The 27812-nt window shown below is 41.4% G+C and overlaps 1 protein-coding gene across 2 annotated transcripts; it reads right to left on the reverse strand.

Moving 5' to 3' along the window:
* Positions 1-541: 541 nt before the first annotated feature.
* Positions 542-27149, reverse strand: LOC110641063 (uncharacterized). 2 transcript variants are annotated; one of them, XM_058136004.1, is made up of 4 exons: positions 26827-27149; positions 24834-24904; positions 24318-24453; positions 542-807 (listed from the first exon to the last, which is right to left on the reverse strand). In XM_058136004.1, exons 2-4 carry the CDS (start codon positions 24858-24860, stop codon positions 722-724), a joined length of 249 nt encoding a protein of 82 aa, XP_057991987.1. In that variant the 5' UTR covers positions 24861-24904; positions 26827-27149; the 3' UTR covers positions 542-721. The 2 variants fall into 2 exon arrangements, with proteins under 2 accessions (XP_057991987.1, XP_057991986.1); XM_058136003.1 differs by lacking the exon at positions 26827-27149 and adding an exon at positions 25640-26820.
* Positions 27150-27812: the final 663 nt, after the last annotated feature.

A 27812-nucleotide genomic window follows, 5' to 3' on the forward strand; every position in this document is an offset into this window, starting at 1 on the left:
TTCTGGTTTAGTGGAGAGAAAATTGGAAATTGAGAATTATTTATATCCAATTCAAACAACAGCTTTCAATTTCTCTATCAGTCTACATCTAGAGATTTTTAATTCTTAAGTTGCATTTATCTTCAATCGGAAGTTGTAGATCCCATATAAGGAACGACTCAAAGTTTCATCCTCGATGAGATAATTTCCCCTGTGCTTTAGCATTAGTCATATCAGGCAAAGAAAGCAGCTGTACAGAGGAATAAAAACATAAGCGATCATGGGAAACGTAAATATGGTTTTGAAGCAGATAAAATTTCTCGCAATTGTTTTATAACAAGGGTCGTCATTATAACCTGCATATTCTAATTAACTTAATAAAATTTTGAAGTCGTTTCGTAATCGCTTAATCTCATTCTAAGGGTAGAGAATTTTAAACAGCAAATATCATAATCAGACTTGTATACTTCTGAATGCAGGTAAATCTTAGTTCTAGCTGCCGAAACAAAAATACGTTCATCAGCAACTGGAAACATTGAAGAACAAAACTAGTTTTTGCAATAATAATAATAATAATAATACTAATAATAATAAAATGATCTGTGAGATGGCAAATACAAGTGCTCTATTTTTCATGGAATTATGGTTGCAATATATACACGTATACATTTTGAAATAACTTTTAAGGAGCAAAAGGTTTGAAGTCCACATAATTATTGGAACAACCAATTGTGGAAGGTCATCAAGCTTGAGAGGTCCCTGTTCCATTCTTCTCCCGTTCCCGTAGTCTGGCTCGTTCCATCTTTCTTTTACGCCATTCCTCCAGAGCTGAGGAAGTAGTAGATGTTAGTAGTATCACCATGATTATATGATTAACAAAATGCATCTTTACAAGAGACATCCTAGTATTTAAGGATAAAATATCATATCACACCTCAGTAACTAAGAAACATGGCTACCATATGTCGCAAGGTATTTTGCGGTCGCCTGGACGAACACTCACCGAAGTGGGAAAAATGAGGAGTCGCCACTTTAATTTTAAGGGAAATTAAAGAAAACCATTTGTGAAAGTAAGTTACACTAAAACCACTTCAAAAACAGAGATTCTAGGTTCGGGGTCCATGAACAGGTGGGGAAGGTGTTAGGCACCCCACCTCGTCCCTCAACGAGGGTAAGCAGATTTAATTTCACGTTCTTCATAGTTAGGAGGGCTTGAATGGAAATGTTAATCCTTTTGACCGAAAGGAATATTTGATTTTTCACTAATCCGGATTACCCAGGTACATAAGTAAATGAGACAACCGTAGTGAATTGCGGTTGTGTATTAACTTTGTTTCAGGGAGAATCATTTTACATATTTGTTAAAATTTAATTTGGGAATCGGATAAGAACTCTGCTCCAATCTCCTTTAAATATTTATTAAAATTTTTAAGTTTGAGGGTCGGATAAGAACTCTCGTCCGATCTCCTTTTTTTAAATATTTATTAAAATTTTTAAGCTTGAGAACCGGATAAGAACTCTCCTCCTATCTCCTTTAAATATTTGTTAAAATTTTTAAGCTTGAGAATCGGATGAGAACTCTCCTCCGACCTCTATTAAATATTTATTAAAATTTTAAGCTTGAGGATCGGATAAAAACTCTCCTCCGACCTCTATTAAATATTTATTAAAATTCTGGGCGAGGATCGGGTAAGAACTTTTCTCCGACCTCTGTTAAATATTTATGGAAGTTTTGGGCGAGGATCGGGTAAGAACTCTTCTCCGACCTCTGTTAAATATTTATGGAAGTTTTGGGCGAGGATCGGGTAAGAACTCTCCTTCGACCTCTATTAAACATTTAAATGGGGACCGGATAAGGACTTTTCCGATCTCTCAAGGTTTAATTATAGCTACACATCATAAGAACCTGAGACTAAGAGTTTCGGCATTCAAAGATGCCAATGGTCGGAATAAGGCGTCTTTTAACTGGTTGGTACCTTGAGACCAGACAAAGGATGCCAGACTAAATTTTACCGATCTTCTATATAATTACCTTACCAGTACCTTTTTATGTATAATCCGTTCTGTTTATTTATCTGAGATTTAGTTTCATTCTGCTTTATGACGTCATACTGAATCACCTTCTATGTTAGCCTAGTGATACAATTCTATTATTTTCTTGACGTATTATTCAGGCCTTCTATTTTAAAGAAGCACTTAAGACACGGCTACCTACATTTTACCGAACTACTTATACGCTACTTGAGATGAGGACTTTCGCATTTAGAAGTAGCAAAGCTTAACAAAAAGAATGGACCAGTTGACAAAGAAAGTAAACTTCGGGAATAACCTTCATTACACCATATAAACTTGGCGAAGATTACAAACATAAAAGTAAAGGGAATTCGTAAGATAAAAAGAGCTTTTAGTGAAACAGAGATATAAACACTCACCTGTGAGGAGCCGAACCTACTAAACTAATCGCAAAACGTAATAGGGGCGCAAGCTGTTTAGCTTGAAGGCTGAAGCTCGCCTAGAAACGAAGGATCCTTAGCTAAACGGCAGTCAGGTTTAAACAAGCAAGTTGAATGGAGTTGAGCTTGGAAAATAAGAATGGAAATAAAGATGACAAAGAACTGAAAGTAAGGGCGTCACAGGATAATGAAAGAACTGAAAATGGAGAGTTCCAGTATTTCAAGAATCCCTTTTGCAAGAAAACACTTGTAAAATCGTTTCAAAATTTTTTCCTTATCAAAAACTTAAAAGCAGAGTAACGAATCAATTAAATTTGAGTTCCTCCACTATAGTAACTATTTCTCCTTTTTGCCCGCCCCTTGAGCAGCTTTTCATGCAGTATTTATAGGAACGGTGCTTCACTCAAGGGTCAGGATCTATTTTGAGAGAGATGGAGGATCAGGATTTCGAAGGACATGATCTGAGGCTCAGGAATTAAAGAGAATCAGAACGGACGGCCGAGATCCCCTTCAGAATATTTGTCATTTTCTTCTTCTAATCTGACGGTCCCAAATTCTCTTGTCCGGGGCGATCCGAGAGCTGGGAGTGAAAGGCGCTGATCTTGTCGTTTTCTTCTTCGATCCGAGGGCTCCGAGCTCGTCCTTACAAGTAAGATCAACGGTGGAGATTAGGATGTACGCCGCCCCGACGCACTCGCGCATGTCGCACGCGGTGATTCTGGGGCATGCGTTTGAGATTTCTCCTGCAACGCTTTAACTACCTCGGCTCTGATTATGACGATAATTGACAGGAGCTGTCTTATTCTCTTTGTCTTCCGACCTCTCCTCTTTTTCGGTCTTTTCAACATGATCCTTTTTCGATCACTCATACCGGGTTCCTCTCTTCCGATCTCTCCTGACACGCTCTCTTCCGATCTTTCCTGACACGCTCTCTTCCGATCTTTCATGCCGGTCTCCCTTCTACCGATCTTTAAAGATCACTCTTATGATGTAATCAGACCTTTAATGTAGTCCGATCTCTAGAGATCGCCCAAATGATGTAATTAGACTTTTAATGTAATCCGATCTCCCGAGATCGCTCAAACGATGTAATCAGATCTTTTCGGAAATAAAATTTATTTTGACAACTGTTGTTTTATTATTATTGCATTGATTATTTTCCGATCCCTGAAGTATTTATCCAATCCGACTCTTAGTTTGAATGACACTTATCTGATTCGTAATTCAAAACACCTTAATCTGCCGCTCTATAGTTAACCGATCTTATTATGGAATCTCCGGAATATTCCTGAGACGTGTCAGAACAGCTGGCGAGTCCCGCTATCCGATGCACTACCTGGAACATCGTGAGCATTAAATGCTCGGACGAGTATAAATAGGGGTGGGGTTAGCCAGTTGCTCCTTTATGTCATTTTCAGTCTCTCGCAAACAACCTCCAAATTCTCTCGTTTTCTCAAGTTCCTCCGACACCGATCAAGCTCCGGTAAGGGTTTTGATCTTTCTTTTAGTTTAAATTTTCTGTTTTGAAAATGAGCGGTGCCGAGGGTCAGAGAGCAGCAAGCCCCCCTTCCATTCAGTTCTCGTGGTCGTCCGATGATGTAGAGGTGGTCGAACCAAGCGCGCAGCCTGAACTTCCTAGGGTCTCCGTTCTAGCTCGGGGACAACCAGCACCCTCGAGGCATGTGCCTTCTTCGGGGAGGGAAAATCTTCCCATGGAAGAGCTGCCATCAATCTTGCAAGAAACCGACCTGCAGTCGTTCAGCCAGGAGTACAACATCCTACCGATTCGCATTTAACTTATCCGGTGTCATGGCGACCTTCGAGCAGATCACTTCTTTGAGAGGGACGATACGATCATGGTGTATGAAGAACAGTTAAAAGCCGGGCTGTGGTCCCCTCTTGACGACTTCTTTAAAGAGGTTTTAAAATATCACCAAGTGTGCATCGTCCAAGTTCACCCGAACTCGTGGCGGATCTTAGTAGCCTTCCGAGGCCTATGCCGAGCTAAGGGGCTCCGACCCACGGCTAAGGTGTTTGCTGAACTGCACCGGTTAACTCGTCGCAAGGACGACGAGTGTTGGTTCTTCCAGGCGAAACCCCATTGTGGGCTTTTTACCGATCTACCTTCCTCCCTGAAGAATTTGAAGAACCGCTTCTTTATCCTGAGGAGCAAAATTCCGAACAGCTTTGAGGGCTTCCCACCGGCTGCATCAGGGTCCTTTGCTTACGAAGCACATCGCCCTAAATAGGGAAGAGGGTGCAATGGTGATGGAGTTGAAGGAACAGGCGTCGAGAGAGAAGTTCTCTTGTTTGGATGCCGTGACGGCCGAGCTACACCATTGGACTATGCAGCTGGTCACCGGTCAAGATCGCGGGCTTCAGCTCTCTGATCTCGGCATCAGTATTTTCTATATCTCAGATCTTTGGACCTTAGCGATCTCACTGACCTCTTCTTTGTGCGTGCATGGTATGGCAAGCTTCTAAGGAGAGCCGGAAGCGGAAGAGAGAGATCTCTCGGAAGGTACGGGAGATGAAGCGCTCCGAGCTGCTTCAAACACCTGGTCATGAGCCCGGGGAAATACAGGAAGGCTCATCTCAACCTTCCGAACCGCCGATCATAGAAGTGGTCCGAACTCCTCCTCACCAAAAAGAGCCACCTCCACCTCCGCTGGCCGTTCCAAGTTCGGAAGGGGGCCCTTCCCAAACTACTGTGAGGCCTCTTTCCAGCGGCGTTCAAGTTCTAATCCATTCCCTGGAGAAGAATCGGACTGTTCGGGAAAATCCGGGCTTGGCGAAGGTCTTGGGTGCTTCCATCTGTCTTCGAGAAGATCGGGACAGGCTGTCCTCAGACAACCTTGATGACATCCTGACCCGATCTATGAGCTTGAATGTGGAGTGCTTGGTGAACCAGCACATAGTCCGGGAGAAGGCTCATTGCCTGGGTATAGATGTCGAGAAGATGGGTCATGAAGTGTCTTCTCTCCGATCCCAACTTTCGTCCGCTCAGGACTACATATCTCAAATTGAGTGAGGACAAGCTGGCCGAGCAAGCTCATGTTCTGGCCGAGCGAGATCGTGTTCTCGGCGAAGTTCAGGCGCTCCGAGCTGATGAAGCTGCTCAACTCGCTCATCTTGCTGAGGAGCTCAAGGCGAAAGAAGAAGAAATGGTGACCGGAGTGGCCGGCGCTTATGTGAATGCTCATAGAGATCTCCTGGCTGAGCTCAAGAAACGTTATCCTGAGGAGGACCTCTCCTGGATGGCCAACCTGGCTCCCGAGGACGAAGGTGAGGATAGCGAAGGGGAGGCTGAAGGTGAGAGAGAAAATGAACATGTAGTTCAGACTGGGGGCGATCCTCCAGCCGAATGACTTGTATAAATTTTGAAATGAAATGCAATGAAAGTTCCCCTTTTGTTCAATGATTGATTGTGATCGGAAAATTTCTAAATTGCGTAAGCACTCGATTGTTTGAACATATTAGAATGACAACTGAAAGTGATCATTAATCTAAGTATAGGAGATCGGAAAACACAATATGCATGAGATCAGTTACGAAACGGGACTTAATTAAAATTAGAAATTTGGCTTTGAACACTTAAGATCTGGATCATCTTTAAACCGAGTCGAAACCCTTATCATTCTCAAATTTTAAATGAGAGACCGGCAACAAGACTGGTGTTACGAAGGCTTTATGTTGGTTCAATTTTATTTGACAAGAAAGATCGAAAATACAATTAAATGATCGGGGGACTCGAGAATTGGTTTGAGGGATCGGTGAGGCTTTAAATGACCTGGAGACTTGGTATTAATTAAATTCTTTTTGTGGGGAGATCGAAAGTGTGGTCGGTTGGTAAAGGGGACTGTGTTGGGGATCGGCTTCAAAGTTTATTAATTTTGGGGGATCGGTCAAAATATGGCGTCGACAGCTGCCCCTCTTTACATAATTTCTATTGAAGGGAAAAATTATCTCGTGTAAGAATTATGTAAAGATTCAGACCCATATTTTGGACGATTTAAAATTTGAAATTTGAAATTAAAGTCCGAAGGCTAAAATCCACTTGGGTCGAAACCTTGAGATTGGTCACGGGAAATTAAAATGCTAGAAAATTAAAATCAACTTAGATCAAGGAACCAGAGGTTGATAACAGGAAATTTAAATACAGGAAATTAAAATCAACTTAGATCAAGGAACCAGAGGTTGATAACAGGAAATTTAAATGCATGAAATTAAAATCAAATTAGATCAAGGAACCAGAGGTTGATAATAAGAAATTTAAATGCAGGAAAATTAAAATCAACTTAGATCAAAGAACCAGAGGTTGATAACAGGAAATTTAAATGCAGGAAATTAAAATCAACTTAGATCAAGGAACCAGAGGTTGATAACAGGAAATTTAAATGCAGGAAAATTAAAATCAACTTAGATCAAGGAACCAGAGGTTGATAACAGGAAATTTAAATGCATGAAATTAAAATCAACTTAGATCAAGGAACCAGAGGTTGATAACAGGAAATTTAAATGCAGGAAAATTAAAATCAACTTAGATCAAGGAACCAGAGGTTGATAACAGGAAATTTAAATGCAAGAAAATAAAAATCAACTTACAAAGCAAGTCTAATCTCGACACAAGAAGTTCTTCCCCGATGAAGTGTACTTAACAGGATCCCGAAAGCCGATGATTAATGGAGGACGAGTTACAAGACTTGGCCTACGACCTCATTTCTTCGGATGCCCCTTGACTTTCTTCTTATTTTGCGGAAAGCGCCCTTGCGGGTTTTCACTTTCCCTTTGTCCATTTGACTAGAAGCGCCCTTCCAGGTTTTCACCTCTAGTTTTATTTATTTATTTTTTTTTTTTTTTGCCATATCCTGCAAATCTCATAGTAAAGTATGTGAGGTTATCAATTTCAAATCCTAATCTTATAGCAAAATTTTAAATGATTAATAGCGCATTAGGTAAAAAGATTAAAGAAGGACAATGTTAGAGAAGGAAAGATAAAAGCAAAGAGATATGAAAATATGACTTTATTATGGTTTTAGGAAACAAAGGTACAGTGTCAAAGGAGAAGGGTACAAGGACAGATCTCACATATTCCTTGTAGTTAGCTTTGAAGTCTTTTAACTGCCATTATTTCAAGTACTCTGAAGCCTCATGCCACGACAGTTTATTTCCATTCTCGGTTTTATTGTCCCGTTCCTTATTTCTCCTTTTGGTTCTTGGGATGCCCTTTCGGGTTTTCACCCCTAGATTTTTTTTTTCCAGCTCGCTTTTTCAGGACGCCCTTTCGGGTTTTCATCCTTTACTCATTTTACAGAAAGCACCATTCGAGGGTTTTCGCCTTCTTTCACACATTTTGCTAGGAGCGCCCTTTCAGGTTTTCACCCCTACTCTTTTTTTTTTTTTTTTTTTTAGGTATAGTATCTCTTGACGGTGTCAGCATTTACAGGTCTTAGAAATTCTTCACCGTCCATGTGGGTCAAGATCAAGGCCCCACCTGAAAATGCTTTTTTAACCACATAGGGACCATCGTAGGTTGGTGACCATTTGCCCTGGGGATCGTTTTGAGTTGGCAATACTTTCTTCAGAACTAAGTCCCCAGGTTGAAATTCGCGTAGGCGAACACCTTTTTTAAATGCCCTGGCCATTCTTCTTTGGTACAGCTGTCCGTGACATGCCGCCGTTAGTCTCTTCTCATCTAGCAAATTAAATTGGTCCAACCTTGACTGGATCCATTCTGACTCATCAATCCCCAATTCTTTTAGAATTCTTAGAGAAGGAATTTCTATCTCAATAGGTAATACAGCCTCCATCCCATAAACCAACGAATAAGGAGTTGCACCAGTTGAGGTCCTTACAGAAGACCAGTATGCGTGAAGAGCGTAGGGAAGCATATCATGCCAATCCCTATATGTGATCGTCATTTTCCGAATTATCCTCTTAAGATTTTTGTTTGCGGCTTCCACTGCTCCATTCATTTGGGGCCGGTATGGGGAGGAATTGAGATGTTGAATCTTATATTGGTCACATAACTTCTGGATCTTTGGGCCATTCAAGTTCTTGGCGTTGTTAGTGACAATTTCATTGGGGAGACCGTGTCGGCAGATAATATTATTTCTGAGGAATTTGAGGAATGTGTTCTGCGTAATGTGAGCATATGATGTCGCTTCGACTCATTTAGAAAAATAATCGATAGCCACCAGGATAAATCTATGCCCATTGGATGCCTTAGGGTTGATTGGACCAATCACATCGATGCCCCACATTGCGAAAGGCCATGGTGACACGAGATTGAACAGTTGGTGAGGCGGAACATTTATCGGATCCGCGTAGATTTGACACTTATGACACCTTCGGAAATACTCGATGCAGTCTTTTTCCATGGTAGTCCAAAAATATCCCCGTCGCATGATTTGCTTAGCCATCATATGCCCATTAGCATGGGTGGCACAGTTCCCTTCATGAGTCTCGAAAAGGATTTTCTTCACCTCTTTTGCATCCACACATCTCAATAATTCACCGTTGGAGCTCCTTTTGTATAGGATTTCTCCACTAAGGAAGTATCCCAATGCTAATCTCCGAATCATCATCTTTTCATTTTTGCTTGCCCCAGAGGGGAATTCTCTGGTTCTGATGTAGAGCAAGATGTCATGGTACCAAGATTTACCATCAGGTTCTTCCTCGATCATGAAGCAGTAAGCCGGCTCACTTCTTGCTTTAATCTTTAGCACCTGGGTCGTCTGTCCTTCTTCCATCTGAGTCATAACAGCCAGGGCGGCTAAGGCGTCTGCAAATTGATTCTTGTCCCGACTGAGGTGAGTAAAAGAGATTTCCTCGAATTTCTTAGTCAGCTCCAGTAAGTACTTCTGATAGGGGATTAGCTTCGGATCTTTAGTTTGCTATTCTCCCTTGACTTGATAAATAATCAGGGCCGAGTCTCCATACACCTCCAACTTTCTGATTTTCATTTCGATAGCAGCTTGTAGACCCATTACACAAGCTTCATATTCTGCGATGTTGTTGGTGCAGTCAAATCTCAACTTGATAGCTATCGGAAAGTGTTTCCCATCCGGAGATACCAATACGGCTCCGATCCCGTTACCGGACAAATTGACGGCTCCATCGAAATACATTTCCCAAACATCAGCTGGCTCTTCTTCTTCGCAGTCTACTTCATTAATATGCTCAACAGGAAACTCAAAATCCAGAGCTTTATAATCCTTGATGGGGTTTTCTGCTAAGAGATTAGCGATCACGCTACCTTTCACCGCTTTCTGAGTCATATAGACAATATCATATTGGGATAGTATGACCTGCCATTTGGCTATTCTTCCCGGCACGAATGGGCTTTCGAATACATGCTTGATAGGATCCATTCTGGAAATGAGCCATGTCTTGTGATTCAACATGTAGTGCTTGAGGCGATTCGCTGTCCAGGCTAGTGCGCAGCAGGTTTTCTCTATGGAAGAATACCTTGACTCACAATCGTTGAACTTTTTGCTCAGGTAATAAATAGCTCTTTCCTTCCGGCCGATGTCATCATGTTGCCCCAAAACGCATCCCATTGAGCTTTGTTGGACAGCCATATACAGAATCAGAGGCCTCCCGGCCACTGGTGAAACCAACACTGGCGGGTTTGACAAGTACTGCTTGATTTTCTCGAAAGCTTCTTGACAAACCGAATCCCATTGAGTGGTGTTGTTCTTTCGGAGTAGTCTAAAAATAGGCTCAACCTTAGCGGTGAGATTGGAAATAAACCTTGATATGTAGTTCAACTTCCCCAAGAAGCTGCGCACTTCTCTTTCTGTTTTTGGGGATGGCAATTCTTGAATGGCTCGGACTTTGTCCGGATCAACTTCTATTCCCTTCTCGCTCACTATGAATCCCAACAACTTCCCCGATCTAGCTCCGAATATGCACTTGGCAGGGTTCAGTTTCAGCTGATATTTCCTGAGTCTCTCGAATACTTTCCTCATCACTTGTACATGGCTCTCCTCTCCCCGGATTTGATGATCATATCATCCACGTACACCTCCACTTCCTTATGCATCATATTGTGGAATAATGTGACCATGGCGTGTTGATAGGTGGCTCCAGCATTCTTCAATCCCAAAGGCATGACCCGATAGCAAAATACCCCCCATTGGGTGATAAAAGCAGTTTTCTCCTTGTCTTCCTCATCCATTGGGATTTGATTGTATCCCGATGCCCCATCGATGCACGAACACCGGCCCAATCCCGCAGCATTGTCTACTAACACATCAATGTGAGGGAGAGAGAAATCATCTTTCAAGCTTGCTTTATTAAGATCCCTATAGTCAACACACACCCTAACTCTCCCGTCCTTCTTCATTATCGAGACAACGTTAGCTATCCATTGGGGATATTTGACTACTTCCAGGAACCCAGCATCATACTGTTTCTTGACCTCATCCCTAACTTTGAGCAGTGTGTCAGGGTTCATTCTTCTCAGCTTTTGCTTCACCGGGATTGTCCCCAGAATTAGGGGAATTCTGTGCATCATTATCTGGGGGTCCAAACCAACCATATCATCATAGCTCCATGAGAACACATCCAGGAATTCTTTAAGCAAACTGATCATATCTCCCAATTCTTCACTATCCACAATCTCAAGTTCCCTTTTCATTTCTTCCGTGCCTAAGTTTATGGTGCGCGTTTTGTCTCCACAAGGCACTAGGGAAGGTTCATCCCTTTCATCCCTTTCTTCTGTGAGCTCTACCTCAGAATCACTTGAAGTAATGGCAGTTATGGGGATTTCAAAATTAACCAGAGGAATTTCTGAGTCTATTGAATTATTAGGTGTTAATTGATGAATGGTCCTGAATGAACGAAAATAAAATATATTATAAGGATGGAATTGAAATGGAAAGAAAAAGAGAATTGGAAATTAATGCGCTATTAATTCATTAAGATTTATAACATAAGAAAAAGGTCCATTTACAATGTTACACTTGCCACCATGGACAAAATGATCAAATGTAGATAACCAAAGGTACTTTACTCGAAATTAAGTACAGGGATGTCCTCTCATCCAGCTTGTCTAACTCCCGCCTCGCCTATTGGCGAGACCAGAGCCTCATACAAGGAATCCAAGTGGATGACATCAATGGATGGTTCATCGGGTGATTCTTCAGCCTCAGCCGGATTTTCAATGACCAGTTTAATGAATACTTCTGTGATTCTCGGGACTACTTTCATTCTCCCGATCTTCTGGTCGAATCTCTGATCCCGAAGTCTGTTCCTCATCCAGAATCGCCCATCCATGAGGGCATCTTCCTCATATCCCAAACCGCAACGGCTCACCTTCTGGATAGCCGGTATAGGTTCAACAATTCCTTGTAATATGGCGCCTAGGCCTTTGCCTTCTTCATACCCATTCCTTGACATTATCTTGGCTACCATAGCCATAGCCCCTTCGTTTCTGGTTTCTTGTCGTTCAAGGGCCTGAAAGGAGCTTTCCAACGACTCCTCAGCCGCTTCCACATAAGGAAGTGATTGTGGCTTGGTGACCAAAATGGCCTCTTCTCCTCTTATCGTGATGATTTTGCCGTCCATAATGTACTTTATTTTCTGATGCAAAGTTGAAGGAACGGCATTCGCTGAATGGATCCACGGCCTCCTCAGCAACATAGTATAGGCTGGTTCAATGTTCATCACTTGGAACGTGACGTTGAAGGTGCATGCGCCAATTTGAAGTGGCAAGTCAATATCTCCCAATACTTCCCTTCTTGTACCGTCAAAGGCTCTTACCACCATAGCACTTTGACGTATATTCGATTGGTCAACTGGCAGTATAGCCAAGGTAGCACTAGGTAGTACGTTGAGTGCTGATCCATTATCAATGAGGACCTTGGCCACTATACATCCTTTGCATTTCACTGTCACATGAAGGGCTTTAGTGTGTGCCAAGCCTGCAGGATCTATCTCTTCCTCAGAAAAGGTAACAAACCGATGCCCGGATTTGTCCCACTATTTTCTCAAATTGCCCTGTGATGTCTGGTTCACAAAGGCCCGATCCAGATTTTCTCAGAGCTTGACGTGCACCTCAGAGCTCAAAATCGATAATGATGAAATTCGGGCAGGTGTCTTTCTCAACTGTTCCACCACATCATACTCACTCTGTTTCATTATTTGGAGCAACAGCTCCTCCTCTTCTTTAGGCCCGGTGAGCTCCACTTCTCCCGTTTTCTCATCTTCTGTACTCTGCTGTAATTCTCCCATTTTTACTTTCCCCTTCTTCTTTTCTTTCTCTTCGTTCCCGTAACATCTCTCACTTCGAGTTATAAACTCGACTTCTTGCCTGTGTGGGGAGGATTTTGTGGCAACAACGGCCGAGGATTAGGTTGGGGAGTAGTATTGCCGGTAGGTCCCAAGATATGTCATTCAAGTGCTCATGGGGAGTGAAGCACTGCTATGGAGGTGCCTGAGGTGTAGCAAGATTAGAGCCGACGATCGCTGACGCTCCTTGGATGAAAACTTGGAAGTTATAATTCCAAGGTATGGCATGGGTATTGGTGACAGGGAGCTGAGGCGGGGTTCGAATAATTGTTACTGGTGGTGAGGGCATTGGGGCATTGGGGACAGAGAAGGTTAATCTAGGATTGGGGGTAGAGGCATTCCGACCAAACCTGGCGGTATTTACTTCGCCCTCCACTTTCGATCTCCTTTGGCATCTTAAAATTTTGAGGGACAGCAGATTCTGGACCTCTTGTCGGAATCCCTCACAGTCTCGCAGCTCATGATCAGCTGCCCCTCTATGGTAAGGACATCCCGTACCTTTTTCTGATTCCGATACCTGAGGGCAAAGGTAACCTTCCCTCATCGCCATGGGAAAAATTTCCTCAAAGTGAGGAATTAGCTCTTCTACCTCTGGTGCCAACATCTCTCCATCCGGTTCTATCATATTTACTCCATTGCCCGCATTATGATTGGACAACGGGTTTGAGGTAATATTGGGGAGGAAACCATTTCCCTCAATCTTCAACCACCCGTTCCGGATTAAAGCGTGCACTCTCCCTCTGAGTGCCCCGCAGTTGTCAGTTGAATGCCCTTGTGCTCCTCTATGATATTCACAACGGACAGTGGCATCATACCACCTGGGGTAGGGTGGCTGAATTGGGTCTAGGGGAACGGGTACTATCTGGTTTATACTGACGAGGTATCGGTATATTTCACTGAGTGGGAGGGGAAGGGGTGGATCAGGATTTCTTGGTGGTCTGGGGTTATTTTGAGGCGGTCTGGGTTGGGTAGGTGGAGGAGGCGGTCTGGATTGGTAATTTGTAGGTGGAGGATACTGTGGACGTGTATGTGGATAGTTTGGGAAAGGAGGTGGAATGTTGGCAACTGTTTGGCCATGAGGGGGAGGATATGGCCGGTAGTTATTTTGGGGAAGAGGGGAATAGTTATTCTGACGGGTAATGGAATGCACATCACCCTCCTTTTTGCCAAAACTGGCAGTTTTCTTTGCAGGATTCTCACCAACTCTCGCACTGCCCCATCCTTAAATTAGCTTCTATCCTTTCACCGGCTTGGATGATGTCAGAGAAGCTGTTGGAGGTATTCCCAATCATCAGGTTGAAGTAAAGAGCCTTCAGTGTTTCGATGAATAGGGAGCAGAGTTCATTGTCGGTCACCGGATGATATACTTCTACAGCCTTCTCCCTCCATCTTTGGGCATACTCTTTGAAGCTTTCTCTGTCCTTCTGCACCAAGTTTTGGAGATCTCTCCTCGTGGGGGCCACATCACAGTTAAATTTGTACTGTTTTAAGAATGCATCAGCTAAATCCTTTCAGGAGCACAGTTTGCTCCTATCCAACTGAATACACCATCTCAGGGCTGCTATGGAAAGGCTCTCGTGAAAGAAGTGGACGAGAAGTCTGTCATCTTCCGTCAGGGCAGACATTTTGGCAATGTAGGTTGCCAGGTGAATGCGGGGATCTGAGTTCCCGGTGTACTTATCGAAATCTGGGACTTTGAATTTGGGTGGCACTACCACATCTGGCACCAATCTCAGTGAAGCCACATCGACTGAACCATACATGCTCAGCCCCTCTATTGCTCTCAATCTTTCTTCCAGAGCAGATAGTTTTTCATCTTCCCTGGTCTTATTTTCTCCTGCTGCAAAAGATACTCCCCCAGCTGGGAAATGAGGGGTGGAGTGAACCGGAGGATACGGTCGATTTGAGACGCATCGGGTAATGGGAGAAAGGTAGGTCATTATTTATGGTAGCCGTTGATGTGGATCGTCGTCCGGATAGGTGACTGAAAGGTAAAGGAGGTTGAAGCCTGATGATGATCCATTGTCGTGGGTGGTGGAAGAGGTAGTTGTAGGTTAGGTTCTGAAGCTGATTTATTTTGGGACATCTCCCTCATTAGCCTCATGAGTTCTGAGACCTGGTCCTTCAACTCGGATACTTACCCTTGTAAGTTCTGTACTTGTTCCTGATCTTCCATTATCTTCTTGGTTCGAGATCTTGTTAAGTACACTCGCTTGGGTTGAACCGCGTGCTTAGTCAGACTTGCCTTGTTTGAAGCAATGTTTGATTTTCTGTGAGGAGATAAATAAAAACTTTTAGTGAATTTTGAATTTTCGTAAAAACTAAAGGTCCTGGTTCGGACGAAGGATACGGTGGCATTTGGAAGCCAAAATGAAAGCTGCAGAAGGATGGTTGCATCAATTTTATCATGGCATCATTCGATAGTCTGACTGTGAATGACTGGATTGAATGCGCGTTTATGATACCTGTTCATATGGCATATTCAATTTTTCGCATAACCCTAGCGAGGGGGTTCCTACGGGAGTTATACTATTCATTCACAATTTTGCTAAACAATGGCTCAAAAAGTTTTCCATTAATCGAATATTTATACACAGCATTCTTTACATCGGCCTAGGCTCAGGGAGGCTCTTTATAATGAGATGACATTTTCTGAGATACTCGTATAACCTTTCTTCTTGTTTGGCAGGGTCGAATGCTTTCAGAGCATACTCGGATTCAGGAAGCTTGTTTTCCCTGTGCTATTGTTCTCTCCAGCTGGCCAACATTCTCTTTCAGTTCCTGATAGAGAGCAGCTTGTCTTTCTTTTTCCTTTCTTTCCTTAGCACATTCTTTCAAGATATCGTTGATGAGCAGTGCCTGTTCCTTCAATTCGAGCTTTTTCTTTTTGTTTTCTTGTTTATACTCTTCTACGAGTATCTCTTGGTATTTCATCTTTTCCTGAAACTTACTATTCTACCATTCTATTTCTTTTACCACAGCTTGGAGAGAACCCTTTTCCTTTTCCCACCGTGCTTCTTGCTCTTCGAAGCCCATCTTTTCGGCCCTTGCCTCTTCCCTGAGTCTTCTCACTTTTCTTTTAAGGTTCTGTCGTTGGTCCTCTAACTGCTTTATTTGTTCTTGCAGTCGCGTGTTTTCGGTGTTTGCTTTTTGTAGCAAGTCAGCCAACTGATTATTAGCTTCTTCCGATAGGATGTTTCGGCGAGGGTCGCTATTTTCAAATTCTGCAGTCGAGTGTTCTTGGTCCCTGTCAGCCCTCCATTTAAGATAGTCGCCTGTGGCACTCGGACCTTTAGGCGACCTCTCCATCAGAGTGATGTTTTCCCAAGATTTGCGAGCTATTTTCAACCCTTCCTCTCCTTGAGCTCATAGTAGAAGTAACCTTGGTGGCACTCTTCTTCACCGATTCTGAACTGTGTTGAGCCGAATTGCCTCATTACTAAGGTCGGAGTGTAACTTGTGTACCCAGTCACTCCGATTAGGGATACTGATTGATTGTTCCCCGTGCTGATTAAGATGGATTGACTTGACGTCCACAATTTCTTCCAACAATAGTTATGGCTATTGAAGCTCAAAATCCGTTCTTGCCACTGTGGCTCATCCTTCGGACTAATTACCAATCGGGTCATTTTATCGATGAGAGGCTGATCAAGATACCAAGTTAGTCCCTTTGTCTCCACTGAACACATATGACTAATAATCCAGAGGTGCAACAGCTGAGAACAACACTTAATGGACCCCTTGCCTTGCTGTCTACAGTAAGTGAGGGTTAAGAAAGTCTCGGTAAGTATTGCTTGATCGATTGATTTTACGCTTCTACCGCCTGAACATTTCCACAACACCGCAGGTTATGATTCTGGAAGGCCCAGGAAACAAGATCAAGCCGTAAATTGCTAAAGCGAGCATCAATGAAGCTTGATCCCACTGTTGATCTTGGATGCATTGATCCAACCCTTTCTTGAGGTAAGTCCAATACCATCCATGCGTGTTTCCTTTGATGGTTTCTCTCCCCTTTGCTTCTTCTGGTGAGATCCTCAACATATGTGCGAGCCGTTTCCAGGTCTGCCTATGTTAAAGGTGTAGGTAAATCCGATTCTGCGCCGCATAAGGGATTTCTAGCAATGCTTGATATTCTTCGATAGTGGGAGCAGTATCGATGTCGTTGAAAGAGAATACTCCAAACTTAGGGTTCCAAACCGGCAACATGGCCTTTAGGGCCGGGACCTGGACCCTAACTCGCATTAAGGTTGCAATCCTCCCGTATTTCTTCTCAAATTGTGCTTTGACCTGATCGGGAAGCGACTTCCAACCATTGACCAGACCTTCGAAACTGTTCATCCTGACTTCAATCTTGCTCAGGTCCAATGGAGGTAATGAGCTAATATCCCTTTGTGGGGGCACTGAGCTATGAGACGATTCAGGCCATGGTTTAGCATTCTGTTCTGATTTAAGAACTTCTTCTGCCGACTGACTCGAGGATGCCATGTTAAAAATGATGCTTATCCTTTTACAGACCTTATTTTGGTGATGCCTGCAGGAAAAACTGGTTAGCGGGATAAATTCAGGTAATCTTGAATTATACTGTTGGTAGAGTGACGCCTACACATTTATCAAAGTAGGAAAATGTGTAGGTTTTCTTAACAGTATGATTCGAGATTACTCTTAAAAATAAGAACAAAATAAAATAAACGGAATAGGGTAAGAGTAAGTATGCCCCCTTTGTCTTAAAGTAAAGGAAAGTCCTAATACCGGCTGGGTGCTATCTAGTTGGACAGTTCTATCTTACAAGGTAGCTCGCTACGGCTTCCAACTATCGTGATAGTTTAGCTCAGGGTCTAATTTTCTAAAAGCCACAGGTTCCCAAATTGCCCCCACTGTAAACAGTGGAGCCCCATTCTATCCCGCACGATACTGTCGGGAAAATTCCACGGGTATCACAGTGAATAGAACGAGTTTCAATTTGAGCAGAAGCCTTCACGGATACTAACGGGGTAAAACCCATGGGTACCGCTACATGACTCCCTCCTACTTTCCTAAAAGGGTAAGAAAGCCCGGGTATAAGGCTGAAGTGTGTGAGAACATCGTGTGAGTGTTCAGTGTGTGAAAGGACACCTTTACCTCTTCCCAATTCAGGGAGATTTTATTTTTCCCTTTTTTTTAAATGTAGAGCACTGTAGAAAATAAAACAAGCAAGACAAACAAAATGGTTAGTAGGAATAACAATAATTAACACAGAATCTTGAGGAGTGAGCCCACCTAATTATGATTTGATCGCAAAATTAAATATACTTTTGGACCTCTAGACCGGGGTTAAGTTTTAACCTCCTCAGTGGAGTCGCCAAGCTGTCGCAAGGTATTTTGCGGTCACCTGGACGAACACTCACCGAAGTGAGAAAAGTGAGGAGTCGCCACTTTAATTTTAGGGAAATTAAAGAAAACCATTTGTGAAAGTAAGTTACACTAAAACCACTTCAAAAACAGAGATTCTAGGTTCGGGGTCCATGAACGGGTGGAGAAGGTGTTAGGCACCCCACCTCGTCCCTCAACGAGGGTAAGCAGATTTAATTTCACGTTCTTCATAGTTAAGAGGGCTTGAATGGAAATATTAATCCTTTTGACCGAAAGGAATATTTGATTTTTCACTAATCCGGATTACCCAGGTACATAAGTAAATGAGACAACCTTAGTGAATTGCGGTTGTGTATTAACTTTGTTTCAGGGAGAATCATTTTACATATTTGTTAAAATTTAATTTGGGAATCGGATAAGAACTCTCCTCCAATCTCCTTTAAATATTTATTAAAATTTTTAAGTTTGAGGGTCGGATAAGAACTCTCGTCCGATCTCCTTTTTTAAAATATTTATTAAAATTTTTAAGCTTGAGAATTGGATAAGAACTCTCCTCCTATCTCCTTTAAATATTTGTTAAAATTTTTAAGCTTGAGAATCGGATCAGAACTCTCCTCCGACCTCCTTATAAATATTTGTTAAAATTTTTAAGCTTGAGAATCGGATAAGAACTCTCCTCCGACCTCCTTATAAATATTTGTTAAAATTTTTAAGCTTGAGAATCGGATGAGAACTCTCCTCCGACCTCTATTAAATATTTATTAAAATTTTAAGTTTGAGGATCGGATAAGAACTCTCCTCCGACCTCTATTAAATATTTATTAAAATCAAGCAGGATCGGTAAGAACTCTTCTCAGACCTCTGTTAAATATTTATGGAAGTTTTAAGCGAGGATCGGTAAGAACTCTTCTCCGACCTCTATTAAATATTTATGGAAGTTTTGGGCAGGATCGGGTAAGAACTCTCCTCCGACCTCTATTAAAAATTTACATGTGGACCTGATAATGACTTTTCCGATCTCTCAAGTTTTAATTAAAGCTACGCATCATAAGAACCTGAGAATAAGATTTTCTGCATTCAAAGATGCCAATGGTCTGAATAAGGCTTCTTTTAACTGGTTGGTACCTTGTGACTGCAGACAAAGGATGCCGACTAAATTTTACCGATCTCCTATATAATTACCTTACCAAGACCTTTTATGCATAATCCGCTCGCTTATTTATCTGAGATTTAGTTTCATTCTGCTTTATGATGTCATACTGAATCACCTTCTATGTTAGCCTAGTGATGCAACTCTATTATTTTCTTGACGTATTATTCAGGCCTTTTATTTTAAAGAAGCACTTAAGACATGGCTACCTACATTTTACTGAACTACTTATACGCTACTTGAGATGAGGACTTTCGCATTTAGAAGTAGCAAAGCTTAACAAAAAGAATGGACCAATTGACAAAGAAAGTAAACTTCGGGAATAACCTTCATTACACCATATAAACTTGGCGAAGATTACAAACATAAAAGTAAAGGGAATGCGTAAGATAAAAAGAGCTTTTAGTGAAACAGAGATATAAACACTCACCTGTGAGGAGCCGAACCTACTAAACTAATCGCAAAACGTAATAGGGGCGCAAGCTGTTTAGCTTGAAGGCTGAAGCTCGCCTAGAAACGAAGGATGCTTAGCTAAACGGCAGTCAGGTTTAAACAAGCAAGTTGAATGGAGTTGAGCTTGGAAAATAAGAATAGAAATAAAGATGACAAAGAACTGAAAGTAAGGGCGTCATAGGATAATGAAAGAACTGAAAATGGAGAGTTTCAGTATTTCAAGAATCCCTTTTGCAAGAAAACACTTCAGAAAACTGGTTTCAAAAGTTTTTCCTTATCAAAAACTTAAAAACAGCAGAGTAACGAACTGAATTAAATTTCAGAGTTCCTCCACTATAGTAACTATTTCTCCTTGTTTTGCCCGTCCCTTGAATAGTTTTCATGCAGGTATTTATAGGAACCGGGTGCTTCCCCTGAAGGGTCAAGATCTATTTTGAGGGAGATGGAGGGTCAGGATTTCGAAGGACATGATCTGAGGCTCAGGAATTAAAGAGGATCAGAACGGACGGCCGAGATCCCCTTCAGAATATTTGTCATTTTCTTCTTCTAATATGACGGTCCCAAATTCTCTTGTCCGGGGCGATCAGAGGGCTGGGAGTGAAAGGCGCTGATCTTGTCGTTTTCTTCTTCGATCCGAGGGCTCCGAGCTCGTCCTTACAAGTAAGATCAACGGTGGAGATTAGGATGTCTGATCGTCCCCGACGTACTCGCGCATGTCGCAATGCGGGCGATTCTGGGGCGTGCGGTTGAGATTTCTCCTGCAATGCTTTAACTACCTCGGCTCTGATTATGACGATAATTGACAGGAGCTGTCTTATTCTCTTTGTCTTCCGACCTCCCCTCTTTTCCGGTCTTTTCAACGTGATCCTTTTTCGATCACTCATATCGGGTTCCTCTCTTCCGATCTCTCCTGACACGCTCTCTTCCGATCTTTCCTGACACGCTCTCTTCCGATCTTTCATGCCGGTCTCCCTTCCACCGATCTTTAAAAATCGCTCTTATGATGTAATCAGACCTTTAATGTAGTCCGATCTCTAGAAATCGCCCAAATGATGTGATTAGACTTTTAATATAATCCGATCTCCCGAGATCGTCCAAACAATGTAATCAGATCTTTTCGGAAATAAAATTTATTTTGACAACTGTTGTTTTATTATTATTGCATTGATTATTTTCCGATCCCTGAAGTATTTATCCGATCCGACTCTTAGTTTGAATGACACTTATCTGATCCGTAATTCAAAACACCTTAATCTGCCGCTCTATAGTTAACCGATCTTATTATGGAATCTCCGGAATATTCGTGAGACGTGTCGTATCACCAAGTAGTCCCGCTATCCGATGCACTACTCGAACATCGTGAGCATTAAATGCTCGAACGAGTATAAATAGGGGTGGGGTTAGCCGCTTGCTCCTTCATGTCATTTTCGCCTTCTCGCAAACAACCTCCAAATTCTCTCGCTTTCAAGTTCCTCCGACACCGATCAAGCTCGGTAAGGGTTTTGATCTTTCTTTTAGTTTAAATTTTCTGCTTTTGAAAATGAGCGGTCGAGGGTCGAGAGCAAGAAGCCCCCTTCCATTCGGCCTCGTGGTCGTCCGATGATGTAGAGGTGGTCGACCAAGCGCACTGAACTTCCTAGGGTCTCCGCTCCACTGGGGACAACCAAAGACCCTCGAGGCATGTGCCTTCTTCGGGAGGGAAAATCTTCCCATGGACGAGCCGCCATCGGTCTTGCAAGAAACCGACTGCGATGCTCACCAGAGTACAACATCCTACCGATTCGCATTTAACTTATCCGGTGTCATGGCGACCTTCGAGCGCATCACTTCTTTGAGAGGGACGATACGATCATGGTGTATGAAGAACGATTAAAAGTCGGTCATGCCCTCTCTTGACGACTTCTTTAAAGAGGTTTTAAAATATCACCAAGTGTGCATCGCCCAAGTTCACCCGAACTCGTGGCGGATCTTAGTAGCCTTCCGAGGCCTATGCCGAGCTAAGGTGCTCCGACCCACGGCTAAGGTGTTCGCTGAACTGCGCCGGTTAACTCGTCGCAAGGACAATGAGTATTGGTTCTTCCAGGCGAAACCCCATTGTGGGCTTTTTACCGATCTACCTTTCTCCCTGAAGAATTGGAAGAACCGCTTCTTTATCCTGAGGAGCAAAATTCCGAACAGCTTTGAGGGCTTCCCCCGCAGCTGGCTGCATCAGGGTCCTTTGCTTACGAAGTACATCGCCCTAAATAGGGAAGAGGGTGCAATGGTGATGGAGTTGAAGGAACAGGTGTCCAGAGAGAAGTTCTCTTGTTTGGATGCCGTGACGGCCGAGCTACACCATTGGACTATGCAGCTGATCACCGGTCAAGATCGCGGGCTTCAGCTCTCTGATCTCGGCATCGATATTTTCTATATCTCAGATCTTTGGACCTTAGCGATCTCACTGACCTCTTCTTTGTGCAGGTATGGCAAGCGGCGAAGCTTCTAAGGAGAGCCGGAAGCGAAAGAGAGAGATCTCTCGGAAGGTACGGGAGATGAAGCGCTCCGAGCTGCTTCAAACACCTGGTCATGAGCCCGGGGAAATACAGGAAGGCTCATCTCAACCTTCCGGATCGCCGATCATAGAAGTGGTCCGAACTCCTCCTCACCAAGAATAGCCACCTCCACCTCCGCCGGCCGCTCCAAGTGCGGAAGGGGGCCCTTCCCAAACTACTGTGAGGCCTCTTTCCCGCGGCGCTCAAGTTCTAATCCATTCCCTGGAGAAGAATCGGAGTGTTCGGGAAAATCCGGGCTTGGCAAAGGTCTTGGGGGCTTCCATCTGTCTTCGAGAAGATTGGGACAGGCTGTCCTCAGACAACATTGATGACATCCTGGCCCGATCTATGAGCTTGAACGTGGAGTGGTTGGTGAACTAGCATATTGTCCGGGAGAAGGCTCATCGCCTAGGTATAGAGGTCGAGAAGATGGGTCATGAAGTGTCTTCTCTCCGATCCCAACTTTCGTCCGCTCAGGACTACATATCTCAAATTGAGGGACGGATGAAGTTCTATGAGGACAAGCTGGCCGAGCAAGCTCATGTTTTGGCCGAGCGAGATCATGTTCTCGGGGAAGTTCAGGCGCTCCGAACTGATGAAGCTGCTCAACTCGCTCATCTTGCTGAGGAGCTCAAGGCGAAAGAAGAAGAAAAAATGGTGACCGGAGTGGCCGGCGCTTATGTGAATGCTCTTAAAGATCTCCTGGCTGAGCTCAAGAAACGTTATCCTGAGGAGAACTTCTCCTGGATGGCCAACCTGGCTCCCAAGGACGAAGGTGAGGATAGCGAAGAGGAGGCTGAAGGTGAGAGAGAAAATGAACATGTAGTTCAGGCTGGGGGCGATCCCCCAGCCGAATGACTTGTATAAATTTTGAAATGAAATGCAATGAAAGTTCCTCTTTTGTTCAATGATTGATTGTGATCGGAAAATTTCTAAATTGCGTAAGCACTCGATTGTTTGAACATATTAGAATGACAACTGAAAGTGATCATTAATCTAAGTATAGGAGATCGGAAAACACAATATGCATGAGATCAGTTACGAAACGGGACTTAATTAAAATTAGAAATTTGGCTTTGAACACTTAAGATCGGGATCATCTTTAAACCAAGTCGAAACCCTTATCATTCTCAAATTTTAAATGAGAGACCGGCAACAAGACTGGTGTTACGAAGGCCTTATGTTGGTTCAATTTTATTTGACAAGAAAGATCGGAAATACAATTAAATGATCGAGGGACTCGAGAATTGGTTTGAGGGATCGGTGAGGCTTTAAATGACCTGGAGACTTGGTATTAATTAAATTCTTTTTGTGGGGAGATCGGAAGTGTGGTCGGTTGGTAAAGGGGACTGTGTTGGGGATCGGCTTCAAAGTGTATTAATTTCGGGGGATCGGCCAAAATATGGTGTCAACACCATATAAACCAAGTCTTAAGAATCCAGAAACATCAATTGTGTTCTAGTAGTAGAATTACAGCAATGAAACTAATAAGGCCTTTACCTTAACTCCTTAACCCATGAAAATGACAAATCATCTCTATTTAATAACCCTGACGCAAACCTTTCTTACAGTCACAGACTCACAACTATGCACAGTTCAGGTTCTAAGCAGTAAGTTTTCTAAACCACCACTCACAACACAACAACAACCCCCCCCCCCCAAAAAAAAAAAAAAAGAAAAAAAAGAGAAAAAACTTACTATGTCATAGAACCTTATATATAAGTTCATTCCATGTAGGAATCATGAATCACGCAGACAGAGATAGAGAGAGATGGAATTTTGTTAATGGGTGGTATGGTGAGTCACCTTTCAAGCTGGCAGCATCATTAATAGAACGCAAATCATTTAATCTTTTAGAAAGATCAACACAGTTCAAGTTCTAAGCAGCAAGTTTTCTAAACAACCACACACACACACCCCACACACCCCCCCCCCCCCCCCCCCCAAAAACGGAAAAAAAAAAAAAAAGAGAAAAAACTTATTATGTTATAGAACCTTATATATAAGTTCATTCCATGTAGGAATCATGAATCACGCAGACAGAGATGCAACCAATTACAGATAGAGAGAGATGGAATTTTGTTAATGGGTGGTATGGTGAGTCACCTTTCAAGCTGGCAGCATCATTAATAGAACGCAAATCCTTTAATCTTTTAGAAAGATCAACAGCAGCAGTTTGCTTTTTATCTTTCTGTTGTACTACTTCTGGTTCTGCATATGCTTCCTGTTCAATTTCCTTCACCTGCAAATGCAGAAAGATACAAGTCCTATGAAGAATGAACTCCAAACCATGAGCATGCAGAATTTTCACAAATTTTTGGTGCTCATGGGTCATTTCAAGCAGGATATATTTATATATTGAGAGCGATAGTCCAACCTCGATGAAAATATGCAATTCAAGCTCCCCATTTCTCAGAACACTAACTTGAAAACAAAGAAAACAAAAGGAAAGAACTTTACACCCAAAAAGCTTTTCATGTGGCAGCTGTGAAAATTTAGTAACCATAACAACAACAACAACAAAGTCTTAATCCCAAACTAGTTGGGATTAGCTATATGAATCCTTTTTTGCCATAGTAACTAGTAACTGAAAATATTACGAGTTTAAAGCCACAGTCATACTCTTTTTATCAGTGCCCAAGGTTGCATGGCAAGGCGTATTTCTTCAGACTCCTTGATGTACCTCAGCTGAACTGCATTTCAAATTGACATTTGAACATGGTTAATTACATGTTGATTGCTCACTGAGTGGCCTAGAAAAAAATAAAGAAACAAAATGCATTGTAAACCAAGAAATATGATCAATAAGCTCAGTGAACCTTGTAAAAGAACAGCAACCTTCAAGAGTCATGTCAAGCCTTAGGAATATATAATGCCACAACAACTTTGTTCAAGAACTATAATTTGAGCAGCTGTATTTTCTAAGTTAAGTAAAATTTTACTGACCAAAAAGTCTTAGATATGGCAGAATATTAAAATACACCAAATCAAAGCAGGTGCTTTTTCAATCATGAAATCATACCACCCTACGACTAACAATTGTTGATAGTATGCCGCTGGTGCCAATCCCGTGTTTAGATCAGACTCTACTCAATTAAGGTGAAATTACTTGATGAAAATCTCAGATACCAAGAATGTCAACAATAGTGAACTAATTTTGAAGGGATCAAGTTTAAAAAGGTAGCATCTTGAAAGAATGTATCACAATTGTGCTGATTGTAATATGTAGTAATTTATTATGATTTTCACTTTAGAATTCTAAAACAATAGGATATAAAAATTATTTGATGACAAAAGAAAATCATGGAAAAAATATAAACTTCAGGCTTAAACCGGAAAATGTGATCAAGAAGAAGACAAGAATAAATGGTTTGTCACAAAATTTAGGATTAGGTAAACATTCAGAAGAGAGAAAAACTTGATTTTACCGAACATTCAATACTCATGAGAATTGACTGAGTTTTACGTGGCTGTCAAACTACTGCAACCTTCCTTCTTTTCCTACGTTCAGGACCAGTAATGCTTTGTTAAGCTCACATAGGCAGAGTTTTTCCGTAATGTTCAATCTAGATTGAAAATTGTCTGAGAGTTCTGCACATGTACCATCAGAACTTCCAAGCATTCCATATCAAGATTTCCATTAAGGCTGGCAAAAAGTTTACAATGAATATGCATATACCATAAGGGAACAAATCTATATAGAACTAAGCCATGATATTCTATGGTGGTCTCTCCATGATCAGTATACCATTCTTATTTAATATCTTAGTGATAAAACAAAACAAAAATGTCATATCCAATAAAACTTAAAAATTAAATTGATCATTACAAGGGCCTTCCCAGTGCACAACTTCTAAATTGAGCATATTTAGAAAGTCAGCATATTTTTCACATTTGCAATAATCTTCCTCAACTGAGTATGCCAAACAGGACCCAGCCTTAAAGGGGAATCAAAGCAGCTTAAAGAATGAATCCAACTAGAGGTAAACTTTCAAAATACATCTGAATCTTGAAGTTAGTGGGGCTGGATTCAGCCAGATTAATCATATATATGTCAAGTAAAAGCCATTGATATAGCTCATAACTCATAACCAGAAATACAAAAGTGAAAAAAAAAAAAATATATATATATATATATATCAGCTTGGAGGCCTCGTTTCAACTCAGTATGATCTAAAGATTCAATTGGCAAACCAAATTGAGATATTCAACTATGGCCCGAGAAAATTCAAAACTAATGGATCTGCACAAGTTTCATTGTCCAGTACACAAAACAATCCACCAATTTCCACATTCAAGGTCGGAAACCGTAAAACCAAACCGTAACAGAAGTGGCTTTCTAATTCATCAATGAAAAGAAACACATGCATACACAAGCAACACCCAAAAAAAAAAAAAAACTTTATTTCAATATCTATCATCAAATTACCCAAAATCAGAAAACATATAGAAGTTAAAGAGGATAATGATCGGGTCCCTTCTTTCAGATACAGTAGAATTATCACACAAACAAAAAAATTTCATACTAATTAAGCAAAATTCCACAAAACCCATTCCTCCCCACATTTGCTTATACTAGTATTTGAGGGTCAAAGAGAGGGATGGAAAGAATTGCCTGAATTAAATTGGTTAGATAAGAGTCTGTTGTTGCTGTAAGAGGCAGAAGAGAGAAAGCCCTGGAGCAAGAAAAGGGCAGTGATCACATTGAATATTGCCAAGACAATCGTCGCGTTCTTGAAGGACAATCTTACCCTCCATGACTACTGTATCTCCATTTCCTTCTCCTTCATCTTCTTAAAGTACCAATTGGTTTCAAAATTCACACGCTCCTCCGATGGTTTTAAAAGGGTTTCTTCATTTCCTAAGCAGAGAACCAAAAGCTACCCAAGTCAACTGCTTGACGCCCCTCTTTGAACTTCATTGGGCAATTGCAATTACATTCCACACAGTGATTGACTTCTTTTTTCTTGCATGTTGACTCTTGTTTAAGCTGTTATCCGTAGATTTACGGACAAAATAGAATAGCTGTCTCTGTTTTAAGAGGTTAAAAAAAAAAAAGACAGTAAATTAATACTTTCTTTATTGAATTATATTTATTTAATTAGTATATTGGATTTCAAAATGAACTTCGCTCAAGTAGATTTAATTAATCGATTTATCCTTAAATATGCTTTTAATATTCTTTGTAAAAAAAAAGAAATTTGAAGTTTAATTTTAAAAAATAAAAGCAAAATTCATATTTAAATCTTTGAACTTTCAAGCAATTAAAGATTTTAATTAAACTATTGGATATATCTGGTAACTGTTAGTCGATAGCTGTTACTATTATAATTAATAGTTAATAAACAGTGATAACTGATCTATGTTAAGTGTTTAGTAAAATTATGTTTAGACGTTTCTATTGATATGTAAAATGATTAATAAGGATATATATCGTATAATTTATTTTATTAGTGAAATAAATATAATATTATAAATTTAATATATTATATTTTTTATTTTATTATTAAATTAAATACATAATTATTAATTTAATATATTATATTTTTTATTTTATTATTAAAATAAAAAATAATTAAATTCCTTAAAAAATAATTAAAT

Source organism: Hevea brasiliensis, chromosome 15 (genome assembly GCF_030052815.1).
Source record: "Hevea brasiliensis isolate MT/VB/25A 57/8 chromosome 15, ASM3005281v1, whole genome shotgun sequence".
In the NCBI taxonomy this organism is placed as follows: domain Eukaryota; kingdom Viridiplantae; phylum Streptophyta; class Magnoliopsida; order Malpighiales; family Euphorbiaceae; genus Hevea; species Hevea brasiliensis.

Bases quoted from the DNA above. Each gene is read 5' to 3' on its own strand.
- LOC110641063 (XM_058136003.1), bottom strand. The intron at 24,454-24,833 runs GTATGACTGTGG...CTGCATTTGCAG, and splicing joins CTTGGGCACTGATAAAAAGA to GTGAAGGAAATTGAACAGGA. The intron at 808-24,317 runs GTGACTCACCAT...CTACTTCCTCAG, and splicing joins TGATGCTGCCAGCTTGAAAG to CTCTGGAGGAATGGCGTAAA.